The 16,864-nt window shown below is 31.2% G+C and overlaps 1 protein-coding gene across 2 annotated transcripts in view; it reads right to left on the bottom strand.

The window, feature by feature from the left end:
• The window catches only part of LOC120328516 (segment polarity protein dishevelled homolog DVL-3-like), a 52,872-nt gene extending 38,186 nt beyond the window's left edge, over positions 1–14,686 (bottom strand). For both annotated transcript variants that reach the window (XM_039395028.2, XM_039395029.2), the window contains exons 1-2: positions 14,410–14,686; positions 7,656–7,725 (exon numbers count right to left, since the gene is read on the bottom strand). In XM_039395028.2, the coding sequence (XP_039250962.1) occupies positions 7,656–7,725; positions 14,410–14,573 (234 nt within the window). In that variant the 5' untranslated portion in view covers positions 14,574–14,686. The remainder of the gene's footprint in view (positions 1–7,655; positions 7,726–14,409) is intronic.
• Between the last annotated feature and the right edge of the window lie 2,178 nt (positions 14,687–16,864).

Genomic DNA, 16,864 nt, shown 5'->3' with positions numbered 1-16,864 from the left:
CGATACCGATCCGATACCAGCTTAAAACGCCGATACCGATACGCCGATATTACAAAAATGCCGATATTACCGATATTACGATACCATGTAATTATTACCTTAATTAAGCGTGCTGTGTAGGGCAGACGGGTTAAAACAATGGTTAAAAGAAACGGGTTAAAAGAATATCGAATATCGCCCACACATTCTAGCGCCACCGTCCTACGTTCAAATTAAAAGCATTTTACAAATATTTTATTTTGTGGTTATTCGTAATCGCCGCCGCAATAAAACAAAGCCACCATGAAAGAATAACAATCAGCAATCAGAGAAACTAAAAAAAACTTTCAAAATTGTTCCCGTCAAAATTTTATTTTATTTTGACATCATATTTAACATGCTCCCAGGCACCACTGCTAAATTTGTGACACCATTCATCAACTTTAGGCACCATGGGTGTGCCAGGCATGTCATACATGTCAAATTTCATTTAATAGCAACTCTAGCCTGCAATATTAAATTACCAGAACCGGAAATAATCACTTGAATATAAGGAAATGCTTCATAGGGAATATTTCCAGTGGAGCAATAACTAAGATGCAACAAAAGGAAAGTTTCAAGTTTCATGAGAAAATATATTTCAAACTAACTGAAGCAAATTTAACCATTGATTTACAATGTGACTAAAAATGTTTCCACATATTCAATAGTGTATAGTAGTGCAGTGGTTTCTAACCTTTTATGGCTTGTGGCCTCCTTCCGGAGCCTTTCAGCACTCATGGTCCCCCTGTTTATCATTCCAGTGGTATTTATAGTGTTGTTTAGTGTGTGCATAAACAGGAGTTTACCGTATTTAAGTTCTGTTTTTCATTGATGATACAAAATTTATATTTCAACAGTTATTTTGACTTGGAAGCCACTTTTCTGCATTTTATGAGTGCATGTATCATTTTCTGCCATATTATGTAAAAGTTAATGTGATATTCATATCCATTCTCAGAATACTAACAATTTCAAGTTTTATTAACAAAAATAAGTTTGAAAAAAAAAAAAGATCTTCGAATTTCTTGGGTCACGATAAGTATTGAAAGTTGTACTAGATTTCGTAAGGCAGCATACTTAATAAGATTAACAAGGTTTTTTATTAATTTTCAATTTTTGCAACATCTGAAGCTGAATGACATCCTACATTTTTTCTGACACAAAAGATGCCAAATGAAAATGAGATGTCAAATGGAACTATCTTAATGGCCTAAAATCAAAAATCATTATCAAATATAATCAATTTCAAATTTATTCAAATACTCGATTCATTTTGGGCATTGATGGGTGTTATTCAAAGTTTTGTACAGCTGAAACGACTGCAGAACAAAACAAAAATCATTGTTGTTATTATTATCCATAGATATCGAAAAAGATTTAAGACAAATCGACTTAAAAACTTTGTAAAAGGTCGAGTCAAGTGGTCGTTACAGCTTACTCAAACATCCCACAAATCTTAAAACACTTGTGACGTCTTTCGAGCGTAAGAAGATAAATGGGCAGTATTATTAACCCTCTGACAAAGAAAGTGACCAATGGATAAAAAAACGTATGGAAAAATTACAAGATCACTCCACAGGAGGATTTCAGAAAATACTAAATATAGACTAACTATAGATCATCACCTATTTTTCAACAAGCATTTTTTCTCACTTATTAGCGATGGGATTAAAAAATATGAGTTCAAAGGTTTAAAATGGAATGGTGAGCAAGAGATTTAATGCTGAATAAATATAATAAGAAAATCACACTCTTGCGTACCAACAAGAGCATATTATACCAGTATGGTCAAATTACTTAATACTGATAAATTTGCATTTGATTACTACAAATTTCTTTATACTTTAAAACAAAACAAAAAATACGATAGTTATGTAATGATCCAATAGAACGATGTACAAGAGCATTCATAGCTCAGTATCATACACAATTTCATAAGAATCAGTACTAGTAGGGCTGGAAGATTTCTCTGTGTGTAGCAAGTTAAAAGACCATGTCACAGAAAAAAGTAATGACCCAAAGGAAATCCAAGAAGGCCAGCATCATGGGACATAAATTTCTGGTGAATATCCCAAATTGTAAAGTGGCTCGAGTCCACCATCCAACCTAACCTGTAATTGCTAAACCACAAATATTATGATCCAAGAGGATGCTCTATAAAATTATGAATATATCTTCATTACCAGTCGAAATATTTTCCACCTTCTTGAAGAAAAACAACTAATGATCGGCCATCTTCTCTTTCTTGCCATGGCATATGTTTAAATCACAATTTTTGTTACACAAAACTATAATAAAACATAATTACAAATGCTTTCCTTACATCTAAATAAATAAGAGAGTTAAGTATTTTTTATTGAGCCATGATCAATAGAAAAATCACACCAATTCAATTATTTGTTTTCTGGCTTTAACATTGAGGCCTCACAGAATTAAAACTACGCTACGATATGGCTACCAGTTGAAAATTATCACTAATATTCCTAAAGACATATTTTCATGCAAACAAATTGTATATTTGAATTTATTAACAAATTAATTTAATTTAGCCATCTTATAATTAAATTATCTTGGCTTGAATTGTGAATAAAAATACAAAACTGGACATGGACATATATTTTTACAATAAACCTCTTTTTTGTTTTATTTGCTATTTGAAATTTACATTCATTCATTCATTCATTCATTCATTCAGTAAATACGGTAAGATCACTGTTTAAAGTTTATTTCCCCAAACCTATAGGATTATTCATATTATCCATCGTTACCTTGAATAATGGTCTGATCAATCACAAAAAACCGCAGCAATTACTTTTGCATTTGGCATTCAAAATAAACAACGCTTTCATCTACTTTGTTTTGTAAACATGGCATTTGGAGAAATCTGTCTTAAAATGTAAACTATGGCTAAAAAAGTATCGTAACTTGCAACTCATTTTGTCTGGAAATGAGTAACCTTCAAACAGAATAATGTTGATGTTATGATTATGATAATGTTTGTTCAAGTTACCATTGCTAAGTTTCTATTTACTCAAGTGGATATCAGTGACTGCCTTATTCAAAGCAAAATAAGTGAATACAGGCATATAAAATATATATATAAAAATTGCAACAGGAATGTTCAGATAATCTAATTCAGATAAAACACAAAATCAATGATAATAACAAAGTTACAATTACATACCAAGTATTACTGTAATTCTTAATTAAGTTATCTGGAATTAATGATAATTAGTAATTACTACATTACAATTACAAAGTAAAAAAATATAATGCCTGATATTACAGTTCCACTTTAAGTTCTTAAGAATTCATTAAAAAGACATTTTATTTGGAACTGAACTAAATATGGTCAAAAACACCACATATTTTCACGAATAATAAAATAAGTTTTTCATTGGCAAGATAACACACAAAAATATAATCTCTTAATTAAAAAATGGTATAAGAAAACTGAATTTAATCAAAAAATTAACTGTTCACAGCAATCCCTTTTTTAACTGACTTTCCTGAGCAGTTATCAACACTAAATGATCTTCAAGTAACTAAATAAAATGTAATCCTGGTTTCAGCACACCTTATGCAAACAGAAATAAATCTACTATATCATGATGGAACACTTGTACATTATTTTACTATCTTTTTAAAATGACTGAAACCTTATTATCTTTCATTGACATGTTAAGAACCACACGCACAGCAAGAAAATGTGTTCTCGGCCACTTCGGTTGACGCTTAACAAACATACTGTACCTATATACATAGTTCTTTATTTATAGAGAAAGATACATACAGATTACCCCTCTGAGATACTTTTATACATGTACACAACTAAGTGGGGACCATTGATAATACAAGGATAATCCATATTCAGATCATACTTGATAGAAACAACAATAGCAGCTCATCTCAGAAGACATAAAAATAATAAACAAGAAATATAACTCGAAGAAAAAATATTTGTGGCAGATACAAATCGAAATCACCTTCACATGTGATGTGATATCAGAAAAAAGTTTTGTTACACAATACTAATCTTGTTGACGAAAGAGACCACAATTCTTATGTAATATCATACTGACAAAACACATTAAGAAAAAGTGGTTAAAGATACTTGAATTCAATGAATTCTTTTTTATGGTTAGTTACATTGAAACCTGACGGCTGACAACCTGATAAACAAAAGCAAATAGGGATGACAATGGTTTAATAAACAGAACAAAACAAGGACAAATACACGCATATAGCTATTTAATGACATGCTTTAACTCTCGTATCAGTAATTTTTTCTGCTTTCAGTCGAGCTCAGGACCTTGCTTTAGGCAAATTTGCAACTTTTCTGGCAGTAATACTTCACTCTTGGTTGAGGTCTCAGAACCTTGCTTTGAGCTAAATTTGCAACTCTTCTAACAGTAATATTTCTAGTCATAGTTAAAACCTAAAGACCTTGCTTTTGATGGGTTTTATGTTGAAGAATTACAAGTAACAAACTTGTAATTTAGTCAATTAGGTTAGTTCTGCAACATTGCCAATACTTTGAAGTTAATTTATGATGTGTTGAAATTAAAGAACAATTATATCCAATTATTTTGGTTTTGCCCAGAAATGAGTTTGTTAGTAATGAAAGAAGCATATACCCGGTAATTTCATCCCAATATTCTTGTAAGCCTAATCTGAAAAATTTGTTAACATTACATAAATAATCGTATTCCAGTAAGCAAATTATTTCTCTCATTCAACTGAAAAAAATTCTATGAAAAAGTTACTAATACAATCCAGACTAAACTAAATTGGATTATTAACACTAATATTTCGATAGAGTCGCTGCAACCAGGCTCATTAGTATATGAATGCACTACTAATTACGAATGAACTATAGTTATAATAATGGTGCTTCTGTTTTTTAGGACGAACAAGGCTTTGCACACACAAACACTTTTTGAAATGACTATTCGCTCAAAAGCCTATCCTTTCTAACCTTAGTCTAAACTTTTATTATCCATACACAGAATAAATAATAATATTTCAAAAATTTTCGTTATATTTTTTCTATCTATTTAAAGTTTTATATGCGACCCAATCAGACTTAGAGAATTCTACATTAAAATAAAGCCTATTGCAATGAATTTCTAATTTAAGATTACAACATGACTTTACAGCACAAACAAATATAATTGCTAGTTAGGATACTTGACACTAGAAGAAACTGACAACAACAAATGACTTTTGCGACAAATAATCTCCTAACTTGAACTTTGAGAATTACTTTCACTACCTTAGTTATTAAAGCTATAAATGTTGATTTTGCAATGTTATAAATTTTAGAAAAAATATAGTTCGGAGACCAAAGACTTATTGATCAAAAGTTAGGGAATCCCCCAAAACAGGACTCTCACTCCATAGTGACACTGTGTGTCCCATCACTAATTAATTAATAACTTGCTAATTATAAAACATAATTCATCCAAATTCAATAGGCTTCTGGTCCGAGCTATGATGAATGCACATGCAAAATTTGGAGCAGATTTAATCTCGCTTCCGTGAGATATCGCGTGCATTAACAGACAGACAAACAAACATACAAATATCTTAAGATCGATGAGTAATAATAAAATCACTGAGCTTTAATCTAATGCAAGAGTTTTTGTACTCCCGTAATATGTGTACCAGGTTAGGGTTAGGCCATAATTTTATTCCAATTTTTCTCATTTTAGTTCTATTACAAGTTCGGGGACTGTCTGTGTTAGCCAAGTTGAATATAGCCCCTGGCCCTTAGGTTTCAGTCCCTTTACAAAACTTGCTTTAAAGTGGGCGAACAAAATCAGTTACCTCCATATTGGTACACACACTTCTGGAACGCCAGAGTTTCTATAGCGACAAATTTCTGTCTTAATTAGAAATGTTAAAACCACAAAAAAATGAGGAAAAACCTGACCCGAAACTTGTCACAAATCTCAAGTGTGATACTGTTGTTTTTACTGAGATTACGCCAAGATAATCCAACAAGCAAAGAAAGTGCAACATTTGATTTCTTTCACATACAAAGTTTCGAAACATAAAATTTAATTACTGTATTATTGTAATGTACCTAGTAATTGGTGTCATTTGTTTTATAGTTTGATAAGCAAATACTTGTTGACCTTATCAAACAGTAAGTCGAAAAGGTCCAGAATTTGAACTTATTATTTTTTTTAGTTTACAGTAAACAATAACTTCTAATGACATTAAAAAAGTTGTATTTAAAACTGGATATAAAGTTACATTTAGATTAAGACATGACTAAAAAGCCTTTCTATTGCTTTCTAATACCCAATACAAGATCAGATCTAATTGAATCAATGTGGAGATAATCACGCAATATTGAAAGACAGAGTGGTCACAAGACTGGTCCCCTCCTATCATGGCTTCTTTCATCTACCAAACACTCATACTACACCTGCACTGATAATCGGGTTATTCAGTTGTTTCCGTTCTCCTCAGGATTTTATTCTATTTCAGCTCAGAATCAAGTACTTTATTTAATCTGAATAACCATAAAAATCAATGATCTAGTTGAAAAGCCATATGATTACGCCTTCTTAACATATTCTTTTCCTTTAAATAAATATAAAAAATCTTTCTCTGGTTTCCACAAAATTGTAATTGTAAATTTAAATTTTAACTTTTTTCCGATTAGCTTTTCTGTTTATTTAATTAAAAGTCTAATTTTAAACAAAGTTACAAACTAATCCATATCTAAAAACTCAAGGGTAACTGATAACAACACTGATAAGAGCTATGTGGTACAAAAAGATATTAAAACATTTGTTATAATAAGGACATTGATACATATCAAGTATCACATGACTCAAAACGATACACTAAAAAAAGTTATTTGGATATGAATAAACCAACTGATCCTGCCTCCATATAACTAAAAGCTAACAGACAGTAACAATATTGCATGAGGAATTTATCGCAGATAAACTAATATTCCCCTATAATCATCACTAACACTTAATCTTTACCATTTCAAACTATTTTCTGCATTCTAGTCTTTATTTATCAAAACTCTCTACAAAAATTTAAGCTCAGATTTTAATCAAGGACATGACCATGTGTAAGAATGTAATAAATAAGATTCGATGTACATCAGATCGCTATCAGAATTTTTCAAAGTAAAATGCCTGTATCATGTAAACTAATATGACAAGGTGGTTGCCATTAGCATATGATCTAGAAACCATAAGGTTATATCAAATCTTATCTTATATGAAAATCCGGCAAGAAAAATCCTCACTCATTGCAAATCAATTTTACTATCTTACATGTCCAAAAAAATTAGCATACTTAGCGGTAAACTTGAATTAGTGTACATTAGGTTTACATTAATACCTGCTAATGTGATCTGTGAATTTTTGATACTTTTGTGCATCATAAGTTTGCACTTATTTAGATATGATCGCATTCGTGTCATAACAGAATGTTTTATAAAGTGGAAGCCCTTTTCATTAACAATTTCAGTAATAATGTTAATTAAGTGATATTGAAAATAATTTTTGAAGTAAAAATCTATTAATCAAAGCATAATCGTTCAGCAGTCAATTCTAAAAAGCTAGCTTAAGAATAAACAACCAATTCATAAAAACACTCACCCAAGCTACAACTTTGTTATCTGACACAGGTAACTTGCTGTCATCATTTGTAATTTCTTCTTTAACAACTCTGAAAAACAATAAAATAAAATAATGGCGAGAAGATTATTATTACCATGTGTAGAGTATGTAAGCTTGGATACAGGGGGAGGGGGAAGAAATTGGTTTGAGGGGATTGCTTGCGCTGCTCTTATGGAAAGGGGTTGGATACAGCTTAATCCCCATTCATGGCTACCTGGAATGATAAACTGGCTACTTAATCACTCCAATAGCCAAATGACATTGTTAGCGGGACAAGCGGTATATCCTATTATATATAATTGGGCTGTCCAATAGCCTTTCATCTCCCTCGAGATAAAATAAAAACCTTAAGCAGTAACACTGTCCGTTAGGAAAAATCATGCTCAACTAAGGTCAAGTTTTTTAACAAAAAAAGGGTTTCAGTGTAGAACAGATGACGAAAGTGGAAGACACAGATAAATATGGCAGTGTTCATTTACTCAATGGCACTATGCAAGATGTACAGAACATTGTGTAAATTCTTTAATGAGATAAAATGGATCGGGAACAACACATTGTCATTAGTAAATTAATATTAGTGCAACAAAGAAAAGAAAATTCAGACAACTGAGAACTGTTAGCATATGTGTTGATTCCCTGCGTCCCCAGATTTCAGCCAAATTTGTTTGATATGGGAAACCAGTTAAACTGAGATTTTTTTCATAGATACTAGATATCGGCTTCAATTCAATTTCAAATATTAGACTTTTGTTACAGCTCTTGGTTGCCAATAGTGTTTGGTTTTCAATTATTCTTAAATTTGTTATTTTTGAGTCATTATTGAATATGCCATCTTTAAATTAAAATTGACTTTCATTACTGCAAAATAATTTCATATCAGTATATTTTCCAAATTGTTGTACCCCCAACTCTCATAAATTTTCACTGCATTCCCAGAGTATGGTATGATCATTATATATAAATTTAATTCTTGTAACATCGAACATGGTAAATACTAGAAACAATACAAAACAGCTCTTCAAGTTATTTACAACTGGTCATCTACTCAAGTAGGACATAATATAGGCCATAACATGAGTCACTGATATAACCAAACAGTTTTATGTCAAATTAGAAAGTTGCCAGCACAAGCACAATTGACATATTTATGATGTTATCCAAACCAGGCTTTACAAAGAAATAGATTGAGGTTGAGAAATTGTGGTGAAAAAAACTAGTATTTTATAGTTATGTTTTAAATCAACAGGAGGAATGACTAGAGCCTATGCATGTAAAAAACAAAAGTATTACGTATATACTCGCCTATAGGGCGCGCCACCGTATAGGTCGCACTATTAGTTTTGTGTTAAAAAAGTTTAAATTAGAGTTATCTTGCACATAAGTTGCACTGAAAATCTAGAGAATTGAAAGGCCCTTTCCCTAGCTTTTTTGCATAGATAACTTCCTATTTTATTTTATTTTTGTAGGGCTTGATATAATCAAAATATGTTAATTATACCTAATAAGTGCATGAACGCAAGCGCAGACCATACGATTTTCATGAATAACGAACTCGCTACAAACCTGTATATCATTGCCAGTACATTCAGACCCCTAACCCTGTTTAAGAAATGACAAAAACAGATACACACATAAATTTGTTAAAAAAAAAGTATGTCGAGCGAATTGGTCGCACCTATTTTTTTTTAAATATAAGGAAAAAGGTTGCGACTTATAGGCGAGTATATACGGTACTTCTCCCAAGTCATATACAATACCCTATAACAGGGCTACTCAAATACTCAAGGTTCAAATACAAAACTTTAAAATATATGAAGTCCTGTCATTCCGGAAAATATATTTTATTATGCAAACAAAACTTCCAATACATCGTTTAACAACAACGCTCCTTGATACTGGTATCAACTAGGAAAAACAATGCTAATACCTTCAATACAAGAAGCAGATGCAGTCCGAATAATAATAAAAGGGTCCATAACCACGGTTCGCCAGTTAAGTAGAGTTGGGTAGTACAATACTAGCAAACCCTGCATCAATATCTGTTCACCCAAAGCACTGTTTTGAGTATAGGTACGAAGCTCCAAATAAAAAAATTTCCAGTCTATACCAAATTAACTTGTGTATTTTGTATAGGCTATATTTTATTGTACCATTGCTTGTTTTCTGGTTTTCTCTCATTTAAATTGATCTATTTGCATTCATCATAAAATACCTGGTATCATTTATCCTCATGAAAAGTGAAAATATTTCTTATATCTATTGGAAGTTTACCTAATTAACATGAAAAACCAATAGAAAGATCACTATTGACTATTGTTTGTAATTTACTTAGACATAGGTTGTTTATATGACTATCTAAACATGTCTAGTTCCACTCCAGACAAATGTCTTGGGCCATAATAAGCCATACTTGGTATAGTGATAGTACAGAAGGTCCATAATAAAAAGAGAAAAACGAATTCAAAATAATATTGTGGTCATAAAGTGAATCTATTGTCAAATTTACATGAATAAAGTAAAGTACTGTAGTTTTTACTGTGACTTTTTCTCGTGTCCAGTTAGACACGGTCCATGTTAAAACAAGATTAGTATAATTGGGATCGCTCATAAGCAAAAACAGGTGTTTTATTAACATAGATAGTTGGTTTCCTACTAGCAATAAAAACATTTTATCCTCTGGCCAGTGAGTGAATGACTAAGTGAAGCAAAATTCAATCCAATGATTGGAAGATTTAATGGGATTTCAAGAATATACTGTTCTCGATGTAGAACCACATTGAATAAGTTGAAAATTATCAATATTAGAGAAGTACCGATACCACTTTTGTCGACGATATCGATGCCGGCGAAAAAACGTAGGGGGTATGATATGACTACTATGGGTCGTAAAATAAATAAACATTTAACCCATACTGATACATCGGTACATCTCTAGTCTATAGAAGACATGAAGTGTTTGGTTTTTTATTCAATGTTTATTGAAAACCTATCTATGCATCGATTCATTGCAAAACACATTTAAGAATTTGTCCATCTTTCTTCACAAATAAATTCAATGACAGTCAAGCTATCGCCAGACCACTTCAGTCTTTTTGCTTCTGTAAACCCTTGACATTATCTTGTTTCAAGTATCCTTTTGACCCCAGATCATACATTTTCTTTATTAATGAGGCGTTTCAAACAGCTTTTACCAAGGGTCGTTACAAACTTGGAATGAAGTTATGTATAAAGTTATATGCTATAGAACAGTGTTTCTAAACCTATGGCTCGCCCCCCCAAACTTGGTTTTGGTCGCTTGGATTGATTAATATTATTCATTGAATTTAGATCATAAAAGTACTAAACGTTCAGTATATAAGCACATACTCATGTCGAGTGATTTCACAATATCTATTTTTTTTTTAATTTTGGTCGCTTGGAAGAAAGGTTGAGAACCACACCTATAGAAAAAAAGTAGCTTCCCATAACTACATCACTTATCAAATTATCCAGATTGTGGGTAAAAACCGATTAATGACAAGGCTTGGAGTATGAGGCATATGATGCCAGACAGCATAGTAACGTAACATACATACGGATTCAGAAGCAATAAATGTAAAGTATGGGGGTCATGCACAAGCAGAACAAACAAACTGTTTTTAATATTTATGTAAGTATCATACAGAACAAAAACACTAGACTATAGAAAGTATAAAATGTACATAAAATCTTAAAACTTTTTACAATTGCAAAGGGATATTGTTTGGCCCTCACAAATGTATTAAATGAAGTAAAAGTACTTGAACAATTACTGATTGAAAATCTGGTAAAGAATAAGATATATTGAGAACTGATTTGATTTCATAACAAAATTGGAATTGTAGAGGGACTTTATGGACACCCTGTATATATCATTTATTTATTATTAAACTCTTGCTTCAATAACAACCAGACGCTGGGATTTCACATTACAGATGATATTAGTAATCTCTTGGGACAGAGCGAGTGTTAAACTCTGCATTGATACAAAAATGCCACAACAAAGGGTGTCAATATTACAAAGAATATTTATAAACAGGACTAATTAAGACTGTGGCCTATGGCGCTAAAAGTTTACGAGTTGAAACATCTGCATTACTTTAACATTAGGAAAAATCAACTGACAACTTAACTGGTAAGATGCAAGATTTGGTAATGTAAGACCCATATATATATGTATGTATCACACAAATTAAACGGTTCTCAATTTACAAATCAAATTTATACCGGCAGTTCTCATTATGGGTGTCTTTAAAATACATTCAAAATGATGTTATATTTTTATTGCATTTATAGAATAAATTTTTCAAGATTTATGATATAAAAAATTATATATGACTAAATATCTGAAGTAAAAGTTGGAGACCGAGGTTCATATTCATCAATTCAATATATTCATAACTTCATCACCTAATTTAGTCAATTTTGTGTACTCCCGCAGTATGTGAACCAAGATGGCGGACCAGATTAGGGTTAGGCCATGATTTCAGGTACAAATACTACGGGAGTAACTTTGCTAGTCCCCGACTCGTAATGGAACTAAAATAAGGAAAATTGGAATAAAATTATGTCCTAACCCTAATCTGGTACACATACTATGTTCAAGTGTTCGCCATCTTGGTTCACATACTACAGGAGCGCCAATTTTTGAATACAGACACGATTGAATTGTGTCGAATTCTATTAAAAAGCCAAATCAATTCAACTTATCAATACTGTTTAAATACTTTTAGTCCACCGTGTATAGTTGCCTGTAGTGTATTGTTCAGAATGATGGATGAATAAATAAAAATTGAATAATACCCAAAATTTCAGCTACCGAAATAAAATTACAGATTTATAAAAGAGATTCATTATTAACAGTTTCAACCCATTAAATACCTTCTTATAAATTTGTGATGTTGAATGTCGATATGTGGATCAAAAATTTAAACAAAAGTAATACTTCTCTATAAGCGCGGAACATTTTCAGTTATAGATCATTATCTTATCCAATAGTCTATTGAATATTATTTGACTACGAAACTAAATAATCATAATATTTTCACAAAGCTTATTACAAAAGCTGTTTTTATAGGAGAGGAGTAAACTATATGTAAGGTTTTTATGAAAGCGTTATGCGCGTCATAATTTCAACTGGCCATTCTTTTGTCCACTAATAGGCTTCAATATTTATTCATGATATCTTTCTAGACTAATATATCTTAAGTGGGCTGGATGGTTGTCCAAAATTCAATTTAATATTATCTAGAAAATTTTGACATGAACTTTCTGGCTATACAGTCATACTATCTACTGCCCTGCAGGTCAATGAATTAGGATTTGAATTAGAAAATATTTTTAAATAATGAATAATAAGTTTATTCTTATTTCTGACCAAAACTAAAACTGATATGCGTTCTTTGAGTCGTATAAGTAAGTACATCAGAAGTTGGAATATTCTGAGGTATTTGGAATATTTAGAGAAGAACTGCCATAATGGTCAATGAATTAGGGTTTGAAGCATTTTTGAATATTAAATAATTTCACTTCTGATCAAAAATAAAACTGACATGCGTTCTTTAGGTTGTATAAGTACATTAAGAGTTAGTACAGCATACCAGTGATTTATATGTCTAAAAAAGTTATCAGTGTACGATAAATTATATTTGAGGCTCATAAGTTGATACAAAATCTGATAAATCCAATTTTTCCTTTATGTGATTCATCTTTGTATGATTTTTACTAGTCCAAGTCTTCCTAAAAAACTAAAGAAGAGTGATTACAAAAGAACATGGCCTAGCTTCTTATTTTCATTAGATTCAGAAATATAACACTTACAACAGAAAATCTGAACACATTGTCGGAAGTCGGCAACGGGCGACCCCAACAGACCACCTATCTATCAAGCATTACTTCATCAGCAAAAGTAGGTGTACAATTACAATGTGTAAACCTTAATAGGTTTGCGGTAAAAACACACAAATGAGAGAGATGGGTAATAAAACCAGACATAGAATGGATAGATTACTCAGAGGCCAAACAAACAATAACAAATGAAGCAAGGGAGAAACTGAAGAATGAGTGTTATCAACCATGCATAGGAACTTCGAGTTCAAAATAAAATCTAATATTCAAAAATCTTCCATTTTAAGAATTCAATATAAATGAAATTACTGCATTTTGGTAAATTCAGTTTTTGGGTGAAATCACAATTTGGTCAAATTTTAAATAGCTATATTAAGCATACAAGGTCATTGGAATTTGCAACTTCTTAGTAAATTTGGCGTCCCGAAAGTATGTGTACCAATATTGAGGTAACTAATTTTGTTCGCCTACTTTACATCAAGTTGTGTAAAGGACTGAAACCTATGGACAGGGAGTATATTCGCTTGGCTAACACAGACAGTCCCCGAACTTGTAATAGAACTAAAATAAGGAAAATAGGAATAAGATTATGGCTCAACCTTGACCTGGTATACACACTACGGGAGTACCTGAAGTACTGCATTTTTGGTAAAATTCAGGGTAAAATCACAATTTGATCAAATTTTATATAGCTACATTTAGCATACAATGTCTTTGTAATTTGTAACTTCTTATTTAGGCAAATTTTTAGGAATCCTAGTTGATCATTATGTAATAGTTCACATAAATACACTGATATTAGTAGATCACTGTTAACCTAAATTATTTGAACTTCTTTCAAAACAGAAAATCATAATTAAACACTTACCCAAAGTCGGCATCAGTTGATCGGAAAAAATACTTGTAATTGGGCTTGTTAATTGCCACCTTGAAGTTACCGAGTGTGATCTGCTCAGGTGGAATTGTAACTTTGCTCAAATAAGGCGTCGCTTCATCGCCAATGTAATAAACTATTTTGGTTTCTTCAGGCATGATTTAGCGTTGATTTTTATTTCACCGAGTAAAATTTGATAAAATTATCCTGTTCAGAAACTTTCTCATAGCATATATTTTGATTAGAGTTAAAATATAATATTGTTATCTGTAAAAATAGATGTTCAGAACGTTAAAAGAACATCTGAATAAGTAACCTTCAGGTAAAATATTACACATTGAAGATCTAAATTATCTATGGTAAGGCTTCATTTCATAATTATTTATCAAAAATTTCTTGCACAACAATAAACCATGCTTAAGAGAAACTACTACCTAATCAGCATATATTTTTGATCTATCTTTTATGTCTATTTCTATAGCTCACTGCAAAATAATTAGGAAATGACTCTTTTTTCAATGGAATCTCAAAATTTAAATATCCCATTAATTCAAATAATCACAAATCTTATAAAGATGAGACAAAATTTTATGAAATTGGATTTGTGGAGATCACATAAATTAGCAGACAATACATCATATTGATATCAATTTGAAGTTTAGCTGTATATTTTTAAATTGCCTACTTTTCACTTAAAAAGTTTTCAAAACATTTTTCAGAGTTTAGCAATTATAGTTTAAAATTAGTAAATTGAAGATGCAAAAATATTGAAATTAAAAAGAAAGCAAAGTCAATAAATATCAATTAATTTTATTGTAGTCTAAATCTTTTAATCCCTTCGCAGAAATTCTTGGAATATTTCCTCCTGTAATACGTTCTCTCTTGAATAAACCTTTTCATACAAAAACAGTGCCTTGGTGACCCAATCCCTATATTCAGTAAAAGAGCTCGTATTTTTATTGATACTTATCTTTTCACAAATTATTTGTGTTTTGGCAGACCATTTCACATATTCTAAATGTCCCATTAGAAGGATCATATCTCCCAAATTTATATCATTCACGTTTAACGACTGAAGCAGAGATTTCATGAAGGAAATATGTATATTGCTCTTTGAGACATCTTGTGGACTTTTGAGTTCTTGATCTTTCAAATATTTCTCAGATGCACATTTTGATATTTCTCCGACAGTATCGGTTGAAATTGGCTTTGACGATCCGAAACTATTTTTTCTTAAGATGCAATGAATCTGTCCAGTACCATCTTGAATTTCAAATCTCAGAAAATCGTCTTTCTTCTTAATCTCTGTAACAAACCCGAACACTTCCACTTTGTTAATTGGCAGCCCATGTGGATTTACAAACAGCGTTCTTGTCGCACATAACGGCTTCAGAGAATTAACTGCGCCAATGAGAAGCTTACAGTACGTGTTGAACGTTGGTATCATTGGTACACAAGAAACCGGTATTGTTGTCTCATATTCACACTTAGGATTTTCCATAATATTATATAGCTACGCTACTATATGATGCAGAAGTTAGACGATTTAAGATTGTGAAATTGAAACAAATAATAAACAATGAAACATTTGCAATAGTGGAATCAAGAAGACAATCATTTTATTAAAAATATTGAATAGTGATTATACGCTAGTTTATTTTGATACAATTGTAACAGAAACTCATCTAAATGAAGCGAGAATTATAAGCATTGGCAATGCCCTATATAAATGAGATTATTCCTGCCTATGATTTTCCATTGAAAATTAAAACATCTATTATTATACAGAGTACTATTAACGTCTATCGCCAAAACCTAAGCTTCAAAAAAGCTCTTTGCTCATTTCATCATGGCTCCAATATTTAAAGGATAAACTCTGAAAAAATAAGAAATGCCATATGAATATTTAAAAAAAAAATGAAAGTTATCATTGGTTTGAATAGCATCTAAACTTCAAAATTTATTATCAAAACTCAATTTTGAAATTTACTTCTAACTCACAGGTGAATCCAATCCCAAAATCCAGCAATTGGTTGTAAATCAAACTAAAGCATCTACGAATTACTAACGTTTTTTATTCTGAATAGTTAGTACTGATGTATACTAGAAAACTTTAAGTTACAAAATTTTTACACAGTCTTATGACGTTACAGATCATTTTTCTAATTAGGCTGATTATGGAGACGATTATAAATTAGTGAATTAAAATTTTTTTTTAATTTATACACTGTCAGACTGTTAAAATTTATAATATTTACCGTACATCTTGAATTGTCTACATTGATACTCACTCAAATGATGCTTTAATCTATAAATTCAAACTGGTTTATGAGCTACATTTTATTAGCACCACATTAAGCAATAGCACTGTCTTTTTTTGCCAAATAAATTCCTTTGCCACAACGGAATTATTGTATCGAGAATTCAGAAGCCAATAGCTGCATCTGCA

The sequence above is a fragment of the Styela clava genome, chromosome 7 (genome assembly GCF_964204865.1).
Source record: "Styela clava chromosome 7, kaStyClav1.hap1.2, whole genome shotgun sequence".
NCBI classification, from domain to species: domain Eukaryota; kingdom Metazoa; phylum Chordata; class Ascidiacea; order Stolidobranchia; family Styelidae; genus Styela; species Styela clava.
Note: the sequence above shows the minus strand (reverse complement) of the source record. Positions and strands in the feature narration are given on the sequence as shown.